General features: G+C 34.3%; 1 protein-coding gene across 4 annotated transcripts in view; it reads right to left on the bottom strand.

Annotated features, from left to right (window-relative positions):
- The window catches only part of VPS13B (vacuolar protein sorting 13 homolog B), a 426,536-nt gene that overhangs the window by 137,618 nt on the left and 269,348 nt on the right, over window positions 1-19,570 (bottom strand). For all 4 annotated transcript variants that reach the window (XM_027657093.1, XM_027657096.1, XM_027657095.1 and 1 more), the window contains exons 32-33: window positions 11,297-11,423; window positions 9,488-9,631 (exon numbers count right to left, since the gene is read on the bottom strand). In XM_027657093.1, coding sequence (XP_027512894.1) covers window positions 9,488-9,631; window positions 11,297-11,423 — 271 coding nt within the window. The remainder of the gene's footprint in view (window positions 1-9,487; window positions 9,632-11,296; window positions 11,424-19,570) is intronic.

The following is a 19,570-nucleotide window of genomic DNA, read 5'->3' as shown; positions in this document are numbered from 1 at the left end:
GATTCTTCAGGGAAGATACAAAGTAACAGTTCTTTGTATTCATAATTGTCTGCAAAGTAGATAGTTATTAGATAGGAACATTTTTTAGGGCAAATTTAAACAAATTGTGTAGAAATTAATGTTTTTCCAAAAGTCTAGTCTTACTCTCAAGCTTTCTGAGAAGTAAAAGAAAAGTTGGTAATGATCTCAATGGCCATAACTGAAGAGTGTAACATTCACTGACTGCATTAAGATTTGTTATCTGTGCATTCCTACATGGACATCAGCAGACCAATATATGTGTTGGTTTGTATTTAACTTATTTTTCAAAGAGAAGTTCTTGTATTTTCTACTTCTAAATGCTACTATGACAAATAAATGCTCACTTTTCAAAAAATCTCCAGGTGGTAAGTGATGGACACCAGGAAATGAATTTGCCAGATTAAAAATGAAAATTCTTGAAAATTCACCTGTTTTATCACTGATCATCAGTAAAACTACTTATCATTTATATTAGAAATACTTTTACCAGAATATTAAAAATTCTTCTAAGAATGAGAAAATGTGGTCCTTTTATTAACATTGCACCTATAATCTTAGGTGTATCACTGAAGAAAATCATGACATTAACCACACTTCGCTCTTATATTTGTATTTCATTTCCTAGCACTTCTGTTTCTGTTATCCATGTGTAGGTATTATACGTTCTTCTTCTAAGAATTTGGAATACATTAATTTTGAAAAAGTGAATAATTACAAAAAGGCAGCAACATTCTTTGTCCCTCAGGTAATCTATCAAATACCACATATGTGTCCTTACTCTAAACCTGTCAAGCAGATCAAAGCAATATTCTTTGCAGTAATAGACTATACCTTATGAAGAAGTCAGTACAATAGGTCCACTGTACATCAAAGATGAATTTATAAAACAGTATAAAGCTAAGGCTTATAATAAGTAAAAACACAGCACCGGAGACCTGGCATGAAACCGTTACAGAGTATTAAAACACTTGAAGGAAATAAGATTTGCCCATAAATCATCACTTCTTTATTATTTTTGTCTACACTAATCTTTATGCCATTGCCCTATAAACCATCAAATACAGTCCATTTGGAAATCACACCTTTCAAGTTTAAACAAGGGGCTGCTACTTTGACGACTATCTAATCAAAGCATAAACCCACAATGTATTTTATTTTTTAAGGAGACAATTACTTAATCTTTCTATTTACCAAGAACTTGCAGTGAATCAAGCTTTCTAATGAAGATTCATGATGTTTATAATTGCTTAACAATCATCAGAATTTATCTAGTCAAATATTTGGAAGAGTGTGTTGCTTTTTCACATCTTAAATGATGCTTTTTCCCATTCTTCTCTAATACCCATGAAAAACATTTTTCCAATGAGATTCAAAGCCAGTATATATACAGTACATTTTCTCTTTATTCTTTCAATTTTAAAATATAGTCAGCTATTTAAAAAATGATTTATAGACAAAAGGAAAAAGAAGCAACACAAACTGCCACTCTGACATTTGGGCATTAACAGCAATTATTGAATTTCTAAAGTCATAGATTGTAATTTTTAAACCAGAAATAGGATGCACTTTTTAAACCGGAAAATAATTACTTACTGGAAAAGTTTATGAATGACTATAGTGGATTCTCTATCAATTAATTGTTTTATTATTTTTAGAAAACTCATTTATGAAACAATCATTAGAAAATTCATTAACCAAAAAAGAAAGATAATTAATTGGAGGAATTTTCACGTTATGCGATAATTCCAATCACAGTGACCTCCACTGTCACCTTAATCAAAGAGTCCATAAAACTCTGAACTATTAAAAAAACCTAATGATAGAAAAGATAGCATATCTGTCAATTTTGCTTCCAATGTTAGACAGCTTTCCAAAAGACATCCTCTTTATTTGCCCAAATCAGTTTTAATGCCACTTCTTTCAGCCTTAACATTACTTGTCTCATTCAGACACTATATTCAGAATTATATCTCTGAAATCTCATCCCTATCTATTTTCCAATCAATACTTTTAATTTCATTTTAGCAATTCATCTGTTTTCATTAAAGCTTGCTAAATCTCCTAATTTACTTAAGTTCATAAATCAGTAAAAATTCCAGTTGTTAGTTCTACCTTAAATAGTGATTAAAATCAAACAAATCTAGTATCAATACCAATGCTTCCAGGCCACTTGATGCCTCCAGCAAAAGCTACATGCACTGATGATTAGACAATCCCTTGATTAAGTTGGACTCACCGCAACTGATGAACAGTGCCATTCAATGTAATCACGCTTGGAAAATTTATGAGCAAGCAGATCAGCTTAGGTTACTGAATTAGTTACCAGTTATTTATTTAATAGATATCTGTGATGATCTAATATCATTCTAACCTGTAATGCTAAACTGCTGAAAGAAAGAAGTTAAGAACAGCTCCTGACATGTGGAAGAAAATAGTAGGCTAAATCACTAAGTTAAATGGAACTCTAACAATCCATATTTTTCTGCTTATACAATCATAACAAAATATTTCAGAAATTCAGCAATGCCAAAACTTAAAAGCCTCCATTTAACTAACAGAGCAATAAGAACTCACAACTACATTTTGAACTTATGCTCAAGGCGTACATACAGAATTCTACTTTTAATTGTAATGTTCTTAGAAAAACAAAAATGTATCACTATTGTGTTTCCTGGCCCTACTAAACAATTTATCATCTTGGTAGAATAAGAGATTAATCCATCTAGTTGAATGTACATTGAGAAGAAAAAATCATTTTCCAAGAAGTCATTGTCTTACCAACTGAATAACTGCAGTTTTCTGGAATAAGGTAAGTCTGTGACCCGTATACACACATTGCTTCCAATTATAAACATATTTAAAGGAAAACTCAGACATACTATAAAAGACATTATAATTCTAATTACTGAGAGAAGCTGGAAAAGAGTTTATTTTATCTCTATCTGTAAGTATTTAGATAAGAGCTTTATTTCCTGTACCATTAAATGTTCTTTGTAACCTTTTATTAATTATACTCAACTTTTAAAACTCTTCAGATGTCTATGCAAAAAGCACATAATAAATTCCCCAGTACTGTCAAACCAAAACGTGCTAAATGGTTGTCTAGTTTTGTCAGATAATCCAGTGGTAAGCAAGAAGCAGTAGAGCTCTTCCCTTTCAAGTCTAAAGAGCAAAATTATAACTGCAGATTTCAAGACTGACTTGAAGAACTGATTGCAACAGGTTCCTCTATTTCCATATTTCAGAGAGTCCTTAAACTACAGGGACTACGTTTTTTTAAGTTTATAAAGTTATTGGTAGGAAATTAAAGCTTTTAGGCACAGATAGACTTTTTTTTCCTGTTTGCTTGCTTTTTAAGGGGAGAAAATGAATTTGTTGCTCCTACTTTAAACCAAAGAGGACCTGCATTAGAAAGTCATTAATATAGAAAGAGACATTACTGGAATATAATTGCCCTAATTGAAGTGGTAATACAGCTCATTTCTCTTCCCATTTATTCCAAGTAACAGTGCACTTAATCAAGAATAAGACAAACCTCAGACACTCTACACTGGTAGCTTCTAGTCATGTTTTCAAATACTGACTGATTACAGAAATACCTGTTATTGAAGACAGGCATACTCTAAATTACAGATACATACTGACTCTCAGAAAAGATTGCCTAGTACTTAAAACATGTACAAGTCATGTTTTATATGCTAACTAGCACAAATCACCGAATTATAACCAGAATGTGATCCTAACAGAAAAAGTTAAAAGTATTTTGTGTTGAAAGCTTAACCATTGTAATACTGTTAATTTGTACTCGTGTGCTACAAGTCAACAAGAATACATGGAAAAGACAACCAATGCATTCTTCCCCTTCTCTTTAAAGAAAGAACACCACTGCTCACAGACAGACATGTAATGACATTCCCAAAAGTTATTTATACCTAAAAATAATGAGATGCACATAGGTGCTTTTTTTCTGTGTTGGACTAAATGCTAAGCAGATTATTGCCTTTCTAAGACTTGAATCTGAAGTTCTTAATTTTATTTGAAACCCAGCTTTAGATCATCATGCTTCCAAGGGAGGCTGGTGGAAGAAAAGCATAAATATAAATTTCCTATTTGTTTAAAATTTTAAAATCCCACCACAATTGCTTCCCTGACTCTAAAGGTCAAATGTTTATAAACACATCAAAACTAGCAGCTGTAAATTCGGGGTATTTCCAGTCTTAATGACTTGATTTTTTTTAAAACCCCATCGATAAGTTTATCATAGTCAAGTATGGAGTATTAGAATTTATAATTGGAATTTTTACCCTTCAAATTCATATATAGGCATATAGTCCTGGGCTAAAGGCAGGAATCCAAAACAATCCATTAACTCTAACCACAGTATTTTAAAAAGAGAAGTTACTGCTATCCCATTATATTACTGTTGGATTTTTACAATCAGTACATTTAGACAAAACTTAATTAATTAGTTTGAAGAAATTTCAATTTGATGTAGAAATAGAAATTATTTTACTTTTAAATACAAAGTCCACTATTAAATGAACCCGCACACTGTTGGAGAATCCTACATTTCTCTATAAAGCATTAATTATGTTGGCTGAACAGCAAGGGTGAGTGTGCATTTATGTAAAATTTATATAAGAAAATTAGTTCTATTTTCAGTGTGTGAGACACACGTAATAGCCATGGTACATTATGAAAAACATCAAAAGAAAAAATGTTTTCCTTTCAGTGTCCGATGTCAAGCAGGTCATATCCCTTTATAGTACTAAACATCTGTTGGGCGTGAATTAATTTCAGTGGCATAGATTTTCTTAATTAGCAGTGTGCCAAAATTGTGATACAATGTGGAATAGTGGTCTGCTTTCAATCTGCTTAAATCCAGTCCCTGGAAAACTCTCCATCTCCTTCCTCTGTAGCAGGCTCTCTTCTTACAAGTAATCACATTACTTGTGAGAAGTAATTACAAGATGATTGTAATCACAAGATGCATTATTACAAGATAATTCATTAACTATCGATAATTTCTCACTTTTTATCCAGGGCAAAAAAATACAGGTAAAGTACAGAATGCAAATCCACATTTCTCAGTTACAGTGAAAACATTTCTCAAAACTGCAAAATTTGTAACTAACAAAAATATAATGAATAAATTAAAAAAACCAAACCCAAAACAACTGAAAATTCATCATGGGAACAGGAATGGCTGCATAATTTCTAAGATTAATTTTAGAGCGGTGAGGAAAAGAGGAGGAACAGCCATATTGTCAGTTGACTGAGCTGAATTCCAAATGAGATTTTAAAATTCTGGGGTTGTTTGTTTTAAATTCTAACTGGTTTGAATACTGACTTAAGAGCAAGACACATGAAAAATCAGAACTATATCAGGCAATAAGTTCATGACAGCTAAGTGTGTCTCTGATTTCAAACCTGCTCCCATTTTCATGGGTTTTCTCATTAGACTTTGAATACTGAATAAAAAGAGTATGTTGTAAAATTGTTGCTTTAGGTAATTTTATCTGCAGATAAAATATTCCCACTATTGAAAAGCAATGTGCTAGCTGGGAACAAGTGCTCAGTTCACTGTGTGTCTAGTCAACTGGAGCTGATCACATTCAATGTATACACTAATGGAAAAAGGAATGAAGAACAACAATCTTAAAATCCATTTCTAGTCCGAATCATGTTTTTTCTTTAAAAAGGCTACATCACTACTAGCAATGCAGAATTTTTAATCAGCTGGACATTTTCTGAAAGAAGAATATTTTGCAACTTTCAGTAGTTCATGGTCAGATCTGTAAAAATTCAGATGCATTTCTAGGAGTTCTTTCAATATTTCATCTGCAGTGTCTTTAAAATGGTACTAATTAATAAAAAAACATGAAGACTTTACCCCTCCTCTTCATACACTTGAATTCTACAGCTTCTGTTAAAATTTATTTTTCAGTACTGAAGTACATTTTTTTACAGATAGTCAACAAAATTTTTGACAAGAATGTATCTCAATTTTTTCATTTTTCTAGCAGGAAAAAATTACAGTCATACATTCCCATGGGGAATATACTTTCTTCTGTTTCTTCCTACTCTTCTGTTAATCCTGCTTAAGCATCTAATAGAAATATAGGTAAAAATCCTCAAATGCTATGCACCAGAGAGTCTAAATTTGCAGAGCAAATAGACACTGTGGGGAAGAAAACACCTTTCTATGAAATGTCTCGCTAAGGCTGTGTTGAACGCAAATGCAAGAGGAAACTGCAGCAGGAGAAACAGAGTGCAAGTATCACTGACCAGGGTAATAGCCTAGTTAATCTACAATACTCTTTGGAGAATGGATAACTTAAGCTCAGTTTTTTCCTTAACTATCAGACCAAACACATCCAAAGGTGTTTGAGGAACTGGCTAGTGTCACTGCTGGATTCTCCTCATCATATCTGAAAAGATATGTTGTCTGGGAGAGTCTTTCAAATCTGGAAAACAGTAAATGTTGTGCACATCTACAAAAAGAATGAGGAGGATCTAGAAACTACTTGATAGTCAGCTTCACTGTAATCCCTGGGAAGGTAACATTTCCACAGAAGCCAATTGCAGGCACATGAAGGACAAAAACCTTTTTTGGATCAAACAACACATAATTACCAAAAGGCAAATCAAGTTCTACCACAATCTCATTGTCACTTATGATGAGATGATTGATTCTGTGCATAGAGTACTAGATATGGCTTGCTTTGACCTTAGCAAAGTTTACATGGTCTTCCACAGCAGACTTTTATCCAAACACTTAAGTGTGAACTGAATGGGTGGAATACAAGGTGGGTATGAAGGACAAAAGTAAACGCAGAGTCCTGCTCCTGGATGTGGCACTTAGTGCCACAGTGCAGTAGACAAGGTGGTGATCAAAGGTTAGACTCCATAATCTCAGAGGTCTTTTCCAACCTAAATGATTTTGTGATTCTGTGAGATGATAAAATCCTAAATCAAATACTGGCTGGAGGCCAATGCTACAGAGTAGCTTTGCAGAAAAGAATGCAGGGGTCCCTGTGGATGACAAATTGAATATGTGATAGGAGGATGCCCCTGTAGTGTGGAAAGCTGAGCACCTACTGGGTAGTATTTGCAGAAGCACAGTCAACAAATCAGAGGTCAGATTATCAGATCCTTGCAGGTCAACATCTACAGTACTGTCTCCAGTTAAGCCCTCAGTAGTAGAAGAAAAAGATTCACAAATCTGAAGGGGCAGGGGATCATCAAGAGGGTTAAAAGGCATATAATTTCTGAGGAGAGGGTAAGAGAGAGCTAGGTTTGATCAGACAGAAAAAAGAAGGATAAGGATAATAGTGGGGTATTAAATTACTGTTTCCAGTTACTTAAAGCAGGGTTATGAAGATGATTGGCAGACTGCTCTTGCAAATGTATAGTGAAATGGTGAGAGACAATGGCTAAAAGCTTTATCAAGTAAAATTCTGAATGGACATAAAGACAAAAATACGCCAGAGCGAGGGTAGTTAAGCACAGAACAATTACCTAGAGGGTCATTCCTCTGAGATAAGGAAAGATTTGACTGAACATTGTGCTAAAAATCTACCTTGAACATTAGTCTTCTTCTGAGTAAAAGAATGATTTCCAGAGGTGTCTTCCAACCTAAATTATGTTTTGATTCTTGCAAAGGAAATTATAAGCAGGTGTGAAATATGAAAAGTCACGTGCAGACTCCTGACTTAATTCAGTGAGATGAAAACAGCAGCATACAATCAATGTATGGTATTTCTCTCTGCTAACTAAAGGAGAACCATGAGGAAAATAATAAATGCGCATATATTAGAAGGGTGGGGTGGCTTCATACAGGCACACAGAACTACAGAATACTGAGGAAGAACTGCGCAAAAAGTAACACATTATGGGTTTTACATTTCCAGTATAGTAAATCCAGACATAGCTCTATAACTTACTAAACAGAAGGCAAACAGCATCTTGAACCAGAAACATTCCAATTATTCATTACAGGAGACCTCAGGTTTGCAAGGGAGATATCAATGAAGAACAAATAGTTATCTCAGGATATAGTCAACAAAAAGCTTTCTGAAATTATGTAGTAAATTGCTTTTAAGTTTGTACAGTCCAAACCAGTTAAGCAGCACTTCTGCACAACGCCAACTCAAAATATAAATTCTTGGCACCCATTCAAATCTTCTGATTCTGTCCATTCCACTGACAATGCTCTACAAATAATTTATTGACAATAATCCCACATATAACTTACAATATTCATCTCCCTGTGTCTGCAAAGCATCCAAGGAAAAAACACACTGTATTTCTTTTCTTCATCTTTCACATTTCCAAATGGTAATGAAACAATGCCCTTTATTTCTCTCCATCCTTGGGAAGGAATAAAGGATGATGCCTAGATTAGCACAACCAACCAACTTCTGGAGTTTCGACAGGATGAGGAGAGAATAAAGGTAGTTTGGCTGCTCTAAAGCATTCCTCACTTCTACCCAGACCCACATGCAATGCTGAATTTGTGACATTCAGGAAAGGAAGGAGAAAAGTTTCTGCAGGTCTCCCATTAGGCAGATTCTTGGAAGAAGTCTTGCTCTATAACCCTTTCCCTAACTCTTGCTCTTATTTGCAAAGGTACTTCAATGGGTTCAAATAGCCATTGCAATGGAATTAGTGCCTTGTCACATATTAACTTCTACTATCTTAAAGTTGTTGTCAGCCTGACTGGATTCCTGGTTTTGAAGATAAGAAATACATATTTTTTCTTAGGGCAAAGTTTTCCCTTTTTTTTTTCTTTTTAGTGGGCCCAGAAGTTTAATACTTTAAACTTACCAGTCTGTCACACTTAGTGACTGGCCTTCAATACAAACTGAGGTATCAAGTTCCAGAAATGAAGAATGAAAACATTAAAGAGATGGCTGCTGAACACTAGTATTTCAGAAAAAAGTAAAGATTAATTGTTCAGGTGTAGGATCCCTCATGATGTACCCATAACCATTCTTACTAAAAAGTATGAAAATATTCAGAGGTGGATTGAATTTTAGGGACTTGAGTGAAGACAGTTAATGTGAGTAGTGGTTACTAGGCACAGACAAAGTATTATAGTCTACTGGCTTTAGTGAAGCACAGTGTAGCATGTAAACTCACAAGAAAATGCCAAAGATTCAATAAAAGTTAAAGTTCAACACCAAACAATCTCAAAAACCTACTTCAAAATTTGTTTCCAGCATCATTTACATAAGATAACTCTCCTTGTACATAAGATGTGAATTATAGCATTTATTGAACAATATTCTTATTAAAATAACACTCATCCTATTCTTAAATCAACATTAACCAAATAGTAAAAAACCATGTATTTCATTTATCTACATAATTTTTTCTAGACCATGCAAACACCTGATCAGAGCTACAGTACTTTATGGGTGGATTTTTTAAAAATCCAGTTGCAAAAGAGGGAAAAACCTACCTCGGTGGTGCTATTGGAAGGTTCCAGTCCAATCATGTTGGCTTGTATGAGCTGCTGTAGAAGTTGCACTTGAGCCACATTGAGGAAGAAATCCAGGTTTGTTGTCACATTCACCTCCAAAGAATGACCACAGACCAAAATTTCCTGTGGGGAAATTAAGGGAAAATTCTAGATAACAGCTACTAGGAAAATAATTTTCAGTTTCTATATAATTGTACTGTGGTTCTCTGCTGTAGTCAATACTTCAACATTACATATTGTAATAATTCGGTCTTTTTAAAAGAGAAATTGGTGTGTCAGGCTTCTAAAGGATGCAACTTATTCTTTGCTTTGCTTTCAACAGCATAACGATTAAGACAAATTTTGCAAGAAAAGCATCTCGTGCACAAGATCCTGTTTCCATCTCTTGGTAGGGTTGTCAGATTTTGGGTTTTATTTCCTTGGCAATTATTCCAATTCTCCTTTCCTTCCGAGAAAAGGATGCAGTTTTTACTTTTTTTAAACACAAACTCTACTTGATTTATAATGAAATCATGTGTTGGAACTCACTGATAACCATTCTAATTGATTTCCCTTTGCCTATAAGCCACAGTTAATACCTTGGCAAAGCTATCTGGATAGCCACTGTTTTATTGGTGTTATTGAACTCAAATAAAGCTCTTCAACACTGTTGGCAAGCAATAAGGAGATCAAAAACAGAACCAATGCAGAAGGATTACTCACTAAGTAGAAGTACTGCTGTGTCTCATGAGAAGCTTGCACAATGTTCAAGCTCTTCATAATCTAAACTAGAACTCTCCCTTCATCAGGGAACGTTATCCAGGGAATAGATAACAAGAAGGATGCATGTACAGAAACCACTGAAATTCTTGAACATAAGCATTAGTAAAGCTCAGATTTTTTTTAAAAAATGGAATGACTTCCATGCATCTGAGCCATCCCTAAGATTTCTGTTTCTTTTTTACATTAAATAATTTTCCATTTGCCCTTGTGATGACACTTTACACAAAATATGAAGTTGCCATTTTCTCCTTTCTATACCCACTAGCTATTATTTTCCAACAATGTACTTCCACTGAATGTTGCAATACCCACGTAATACCCTTTACACTTCTGTACCAGTTTTGCCCTTTCAAGGAGGTAGCTGTTAAGAAAAATGATCTTATGAGCTGACAAAAATTTTCTGATGTTTCCCTTGTATAAAACACTCTTGAGCTACAAAATAATGCCAAAAAGGTAGTCGATACCTTTTGTGTGTAACTTGTTTCATAGACTGATAAATAAAAAGCTGACCCACAAACATGCAAAAGTGGTTGTTAAATCTGGAGTACCTTGAAGTACCCACAGCAGTGATTGGGAGGCGGATGCTTTGTAGCAATCTGTGGGCTTGGAAATATGGCTAAAAGAACTCAACTTTCTTTCTTCTTATAGATAGTCTATAGATTGCATTTTGGGCTTCTGTATGAGAAGCTTGTGATGCTTGTTTTGTAATGGTGTACTGTAGCAGTTCTTCTCAACACCTTTCCATCACCAACTTTTAAAAAATATTGATGGAAATCATTAAAAGATTCCCATTTTTTGAATTGCAAATAGACTTATCTACCTCTAGACAGACTGCCTTTAATATTGGATGCTATATACAAATTCTTTCTCCAGCAAAGAAAGAACATTTCAGCTAGTGATCTTTTTCTAGTTGGCAACCACTGCATTTGAAAACACACCTGGACACTTCCAACGGTGGAATGGTAGAACATTAAGATTATCTACATATTAAAAGTTATGCTATTTCTGTTGACATTTTGTACTGACCTCTGGGTGTAAATTCTCTGCAGCATCGATTTTTGTAAAAATAATCGCAGGAGCTGCAGTTATTCGGACTGTGAAATCTGTTAAAATTGGAGTTAGAATAGCTCTCCTTTCCTGATGCCGCCTTATGCTAGAAAAAAAAGGGAAAAAAGGAAAGATGGAACTACATTATAAATTGTCAAGGGGCAAAAACTTCATATATTATTCTGTACATCCAGGACAAAGTACAAAACTTCTTCAATACCAGTTCAGCATTTAATTGCTACCTAAATAATCATTAAATATCACTATAATAAGTCATGTTAATTCCAATCTTGAAGGCAGACTTCTACCTTCATTTCACACGAAAAGTAAGTCTAAATATTTAATTCTACAACCTATCTCCAGGTAGACAAGTTTGACACTTGACATTGCTTCTTCTCCTGTTTAACACAGTGTACTCAATAACTTTAAAAAAGATGTGAACTTCATTATCAGTATTCTCCAAACTTTATAAATAGCTGTCTTGAAGCCTGCATAATATTTGAACTCATGCATTAAAACTCTTCATTGAAAAACTCTGCACACAACATAAACAACACAAAAATGCAATACATGAAAAATTAAACTAGCAAATCCCATGCAACTCTAGGACTCATACGTTAAATTTATAACGATTGCCTAAGATGTTAAAAATGACTTGAAAATGAAGAGATGTCAGTCTTCCTCCAATGCTTCTGTCTTGCTCTGGTTGCTCTTAGCTGGTAGCTTTTCATCTAAATATCAAAATTTAATTACAAAGAGTATTTGTGCTATTAAACTTGATAATTGCATTTGTTTTCCAGCTGGGTGTTTAGTTTTGGGTTTTTTGTGGGTTTTTTTTCCGGTTTTTTTTTTTCCCCTTTAACCAAATAGTAAGCCTAAAGGCACAATTTTGTCATAGATGGATCACTAATAGATTATGACAACACATTCCAACTAGCCAGAATCTTCTGGGTCAGGTCAAATAAACTATTGGCACAAAATGCCATCTGAGAGCCTCTGATGAAGGAAAAAAAAAGTAATGAGATCAAGATGGTGTTCAGCCTCTAAAAGAGGACACAGTTCAAAATCCTGGGAGATCCCTTCCATCAAGATAGGTAAAATGAATTATCAAAAACTATTATAATTTGCAGAAACATTAAATAACTGCATTTCACCAAGGAGAACTCTAAAAAGCATCAGAAGTATATTGCTCTGAGGTAAGTTTTCCTATGCTTATAAAACAGAAAATTAGCAAGTACGAAATGATGCAATTTAAGAGATCAAACTACACTACCCTAGAGAAGAAGATAAATCTATGCAGAATTCTTCATCAGCATATCAGTTACACTTCCCTGTATTACCTTGAATCTTGCCATCTCCAGTGATGGAGATGTGGCAGTTCAGACATCAGTGTAAATCACACAAGTAAATCAAACACATGAATTATGGAATTAGACAATTAGTCCTTACCATCAGCTAGACTTATGCATGTTAATGTTATTAAACAATATTGTTATATGCCTGTCTGTGGAGAAATATGCATGTGAATGCATGTGAAATAGGTATTTAAATATCTTGATTAAGAAGGGGTATTGAGATACATAGTCTAGTAATGGTTCTGAAATGGATTCTGTTGACAAGCAAACAACCTCAAATGCTGATGGTCTGTAAGCCAAGAGTTAGGCTGAAAGTAAATTAAATGGATATCATAACCTGACTGGAATTCAGTCAACTGCAAAAGATACAAAATCTCTAGATGATAATTTACTGCTCAGGCTATTTCAATTTTGATGTTTCAAATTGTACTAACAATTTCTTTAAGTGTCCTCAGAACATGCAGAAAGCATGGTGACCTATAAGGGAATATAAACTGTATGGTATGGGTAGGCCTTAAAGCTTTTGAATTCATTTAGGACAACAGCATAAGCATACAGAAGTTAACAGCAGATGCTATAGAGCTAGGATTCGCAGAGCACAAGTCTAATAAACTTTTACTTCAAATGACCCTCACAAACACCACCAAGCAGGCTGCATGCTATTGTAAGTAGTGTGCAGTTTGCTTAAGTCAGTAAGTGAGTGTGAGAAAACTACCATCTTACCTTAAAAGCTTTAACATTTTGGTCAACTGTAGCTGTGTTGACCTCTAATGATGGCTTTTAAAGCAAGGTTAGTCTAATTAGAACCCCAAACTAGAAAGTGGACCTGTTAGTGGTTAGTCAACATCTTCAACTTGAGAAAATGGTCTTAGATTTTGGAGTCCTACAAATGTTTCTCTCCCTGACATCACCTTCATTTCAGATTTAAACCAGATGGCTTTCTACCCAATTCCTATTTCCCCTTCTCAACAGGATGAGAAAGAAATTCCTTATTTTGAGGAACATGAAAAAGCTAAGTAGCAGAAGAATTCTGTGAAAGAACACACAGCTATACATTAGAAACCTTCCACTTGAAGTGGCATAAAAATGCTATTATGATTTTAATGACGAAACAGAGCTGTAAAAGCAACTTATTTGTTGTACTCCAAAACCTCAAGTGGCTCTCTTCAATCATTGTTCAAACTATTTTTAAGCTCATGCATATTACCATTTCTTAAATTTCATATCTCATTTTAGTAGATACCTAGTACACTGCATCTTAAAGGACTTTTTTTGCCAATACATATTGATTACAGATTTATTTTATTTTTTAAATCAACCTTATGTGCTATCCCTGTCCTGCTGCTTACTACTTTCTGCATTTCTTGTTGGTAATTTGAATCTCGACCAAGTCAAGTATTACCAAAATAATTGTAAGTATAAACAGAAGGCAAACAGAGCACAGTAAATAATGAAGGGAAAGGATATGAGAAAGAGCAGAAAAGGAACAAAGAAACAAATTCCACTTTGAATTATTAAGTCTTCCACACTGCACCTAAGCGCAACGTTAACTTAACACAGGTGTACACCACATGAGCTTATGAAAAAACTTGATTGTGAGGAGCGTAATGATGGCTCTATGTCTGCAGCACATTCATTCCATGGTTCATTTATCCATCTGTTATATATTTGTCTTGGAAAAAAAAGGAAAAGCTAGTATTTTTAGAGATGTTAAAGCAGTTGATCATGTACACTTAAAAGTAAGCGCATTTGAAAGACCATATGCTAACGCAAAGCAACAAGGCAGTTAAGCAACTGTGATAAGGCCTGGAGGTGCCTTAGTGCTGAATTTGAGCTTTATCGGCACAAAAACATCAACTCTGGTTATGGACCACGGATCCACATTGTAAAAGCACAGGATGAAAATGGTCTCTGTCCTCCAAGGCTTACAATTTAAGTATAAGAAAAAACATACCCACAGACAGGGAAGTAAAGTAAACCACTACAGCACCATAGGTAATGATACCCAGTGGCAACCTGTCTTACGAGTTTTTATATTACAGTATAATAGAAATGAATTTTTTGGGAAGAAAACACGACAATAACTGTGAATGTTCACAAGAAATGCCTTTATAATACACAGGTTACCCTAGCATTGAGCAAGGAAGTGCTTCTTTGAAGAGTTGAATGCGGCAGTCTTGGTAACTGCTACGATGAGGTCTGATGAGCAGTGAGTGTAGATGTGTCAAAGTAAATTAAAGAAGACACATAAGGGGAAATGGATAGACCCAGTGGCCTGGAAGTACCTTGAAAGTGAAGGCCTATCTAATGATTAATATGACAAAAAATTTTGTGGGAAGAAGAGAGAAAAAAATGTGAAGAATGGAATTTTGCAATGGATGCAACAACATTTGATCACATCAAATCAAATCATCAGTATTTGATTATATCCACTCAGAAGCATATTGAATTTATACAAGGAGGAAGGACTGCCAATGAGATGATGTTGCACTTCTTAAGGAGATGCCAGGATGTGAGACTGGATAAGCTGAGAAAATGCACAAGTAGGATTATAAATTTGTTCTCTTATGTGGAAAACACTAATCAAAACAAACAAACATTGCCACTAACAGCTAAACATAACCTAGACGTAAAACTTGGAAATATTCGCCTTATTGTTAATTATATCTTTTTTTTAAATAATACCTTACTGAATCTAGAGTTTGAGACCTTATATACTTAAAAGTTCATAGGTCAGGGAGAAACTTGTGTACATTCAATAAATGAATGACAATTGAGCACATTTGCACCATGTAAATTTACTACCTACAGAAAGATGACTTCTCATGGAAAATTTTGTGATGTGGAAAAGAAAAAAAAAGCATTAGCATGAAATAGGCCACATAATCAAAGTGATCTCTAGTAGTGTGAGGCATTCAAAACCTCAAAAGATGTTACTTATGTTAGCATGTTAACTTAGGATTTACAAAATATTTTTCTCCCATGTAGTTGTACAAATCAGTTAATCTCTGATTCACCAATGTATTAGGACATCTGGTTACGAATGACTCATTAACATCCTTTCAGCTCTCTGAGGTGTTGCAAAGACATGTTGCAAGACAGTAAAATAGCATAGCAACATTTTGAGGACCATTTAATGACCAAAATTAGATAACAAACAAATTTACAGGCTGTACAGAATTACTATTTTTATAATATAATGCTCAGCAAAGCTAATTTTCATTATATTAAGAATGTGCAGTATTTCTTTGTTGTGGATTAATATAAAAAATAACATACCCCATCTTATTGAGTAAGGCTTTGTACAGTATGAATACAAGCCCAAGTTCAGGTACAACAGAAGCAACTAAAACACAGGACTGAATAAAAATGCACTACATTTTATTCCAAAAGATTCAAGGGAAATGCCCTTACTTCCATAGACATGGATCTATAGATGAATTTTTTCTGGTTTTTCTTATTAGAACTTGGCAGGCTGCCAAGAACTTTCCAAAAAAGCATGAAAATGAAAACTATTCAAAGCAAAATCTGCAGGAAACCTTTCTGAGGATCTGCAGTGGTATTTTGTTCAATTTTGTACAACTGATCATTGGCTCCCTGATGTACTCAATGAGAGTCACAGAGAGCTGTTCCAGATGGTGGTATGCCAAGGACAAAACTGTAACACAGTATATTGCCACACTCAATTCATTACCACACAGAGAAGTAATGCTTTTAAGCTCAATTATTATTTTTTTTAAAACAGAGTTTATTCAGGCTGCAGGAAGCAGAAGTTGCTGCTGGGAGCTGTAGAAGGATTGCACAGGGATGGGGGCGAGGCCTCAAGAGAGGATATATTTCTTGATTTCCTTCAGGGCTGTTGTTTTTTCCATTGAGTGGAGGGAGAGGGAGGAGGAGATCTGCAAGCTGAAAAAGCAGTTTTCAATCAAGAAAACTTCTTTTGGTTAAGTACTCCCAGTTCCCCACATGCTGTTTGGTAAAGGGAATAAATGTGGACAGGTTTCATTTGTACATAACCTTATTAGAACTGTCTGACTGTTTCCAGTATTCTTTTTATATATTACACCATTAGGGAGCTTTTTATAACATCTACAGTGAAGTATAAACATTTCATAATGGAAAGAGTTATGATCCCTGATCCTCAGTACAGCACAGCATTTGACAGTTTTTTCTGTGAGACAGCATCCATACTACCAGAGTTTTCCAGTTCCCCCATTCTTCTTGGGACCTGCAGAGACACAGGAGGCATCACACCAGCATTTCACCATCGCCCTTCTTGAGGCATTTTGCACTAAATACCTTACAGTATTCAACAACTTAGTCTCAAAGTATGACAGCTTGCTTTCCAAACTACAACATAAAGGTTGAAAAAAAACCAAAGCAACAACCTCATGGGATATTAAGTACTAGAAGTACCGAACTCTGGAAAAAGTGCTGGGAAAATGTGAAGGATTTACTTTCTGTGTAAAAACTATTAAAGCATTTAAATGATAAATAATGTCAAAAGTCTTCAGGTATTTGTGTGATATCCATAGATCTTTTATTTAGAATGATTTGGTTTTCATGAAAATTTTTAAAGTGAGACCAGATTTCAACCCAGCAGACTAAATTACAATATAATTTATTTCAGAATTTTTGCGACTTAATTTTGAAATAATACAGCAATGCTTCTGGAAATGGGAATGGAAAATGAATGGCTGGTATCTATTCTGAAGTTTTCTGTAAAGTAACTATGAAATATTTGGATAAAGGTTGGATTCTATATTGCCCCACATAGCACCTAAGAACTAAAAAAATGAGAGAAAAGGATTTCAAAAAAGAATCTGTACACCAAGTGATCCTAATATAGCTTAACACTGGGTAAAAACAAATAGAAATATATTAAAACCAAACAAAGAAATTAACCCTAAAATAGCTCAGCAAAAATAATGCATTTATTATTCAGTTCCAGGTTAAACATGTCTAAGCAACTTAAGGAAACAAAAAAGAAAATGGTATCACAATTAAGTTAAAGAACAAAGCTTCTGTGGTAGTTGCAGGAAATCTTAAGGTAAACTTAAGCCCTTACTGAAAACAGTAAGCACCCAGTAAAACATCATGCAGCCACGCTCTTGGTGCATGCTGGAAATACTGCAGTGAATGGCAGAGTTCAGTGCAGGTTCTTCCAGTTCTCAGCACAACACTTCCACAGATCATAAAATAAACCCAGATACAGAAAAACTGACTGCCAAATAAAAACCAAAATGGGAACATCCTGAAAAAACTGTACTAAATCTGCAAAATTTAAAGCCAAAAGGACAAGAAAGCATTCATACTTTTTCTTGAAAACAAATTCAAGCTGGAATTAAAATACTGTAACTGCATACTAGAAAGGAAAAGCTAATGTACAACTGATATAAATTAAAACCCAAGCAGAAGATGCATTCAAAAGCAATTTTAAAACCAACATACTTATTTGTCAAACACATTCTAATAATATTTTATTTTGGAAGTCTGGCAAGGAAAAGAAGAATGTCCAAGCAGCTACAGAAAAAAAAAAAAAGAGAGAACTCAGATTGTAATAGCTGCTTCCCTTATGTTATTAGCTTTTCAGGAATCCACCAAATTTCCTATCTAAATCTGTAACCATAAAGTTCAGACTAAAGTGTGCTGGCAACAGGGTTTCAGTCACCAATGAGAGGGAAAACCAAAGCCAATTCTTCAGTGTTTAGTTTAACTTGCAAATTGGCCACAAGACCTTTGGAGATTATTATAATCTTATTTTTCAAGATATTCCAGTGGACATATGTAATTTTGTGACAAAGAAATTCATGAGGAACTTGTCCAATCTGAAGGTCCAACTAGGAGGTTATAGACATTTTTAAGGCTAAGAATTTAAAATAAAAAACATCTTTGGAATTATGAGTTTAAAAAATAATAAATAAATAGTTAAAAGACAGGAAAGAACCACATGATCTTATAAATGAAGAACAGAGACTATTACTGCATTTAAATTTTTATCGATACTCCTGTCACTTCTTGTGGTTTTATCATTACTGGGGTTAGATCTGTTTTTCCTGCCTTCTATTTTTCAGTGATAAACTGGAATTTATTATTGATCACATCTTTTTCCTGCATGCACTCCTCCAGAATGAGCTTATTTGCCCTCTTGGCCTTTCATCAATATATCACTTACAAAGCTCACTCTGCGTGCCATCCTCATGTAGCCTTTGCTACAGACTGCCTCACTTTCAGAAAAATCTGAGTCCTCTCATCTCCTCTTTTTCAGAAAATTAAACCAAAAATAGTTATTTCATTATGATTCTGCCTGTTTTTCTATATCAGTTTTAGGAACTCATCCCTCAATTCAGATAGGAATCCTGTCTTAGGAACCAATAAAATTATGCATGCATTTAATAAAAATAGGATTGCCTCTGCGTGAGTTAGATACAAATACATATAAATATATAAAACTTAGATATAAATCAAAATAAATAACTAAATGTGTAGGCAAAGAGGCATCTCCAAGCAGAAACACCTGTGAATCCATCAAATTACTTTTGAAAGCTTGCTCTTGGCCATCAGACCTTATTCCTGTTGGACTGCTAAATAGTCGGTAAAAATTCAGTTTTAAACTACTTGGATGAATATTTAAGTATAAAAATTACATTAAAACTAAAATAAAAATTTTAAATCTTCGCAAATTACTAAATACCCCCCCTACTTTATATTTGAAAACTTTAAAATTTAAACAGCACGCAAGTGTATGCATGCCGTATCTTCCAACCCTGTTTAACCAGAGGGTGGGGCTTTGCATGCACATATCATACAATACACAATAAAGGAGACTTAGTTGAAATATTCTCAAAATTCATCTGGTTTTAGTTACAGAAGTGCAAAAAACAGTTCAGAATCAATA

The sequence above is a fragment of the Corapipo altera genome, unplaced genomic scaffold, assembly GCF_003945725.1.
Source record: "Corapipo altera isolate COAL_440 unplaced genomic scaffold, ASM394572v1 52b, whole genome shotgun sequence".
NCBI lineage: Eukaryota > Metazoa > Chordata > Aves > Passeriformes > Pipridae > Corapipo > Corapipo altera.
Note: the sequence above shows the minus strand (reverse complement) of the source record. Positions and strands in the feature narration are given on the sequence as shown.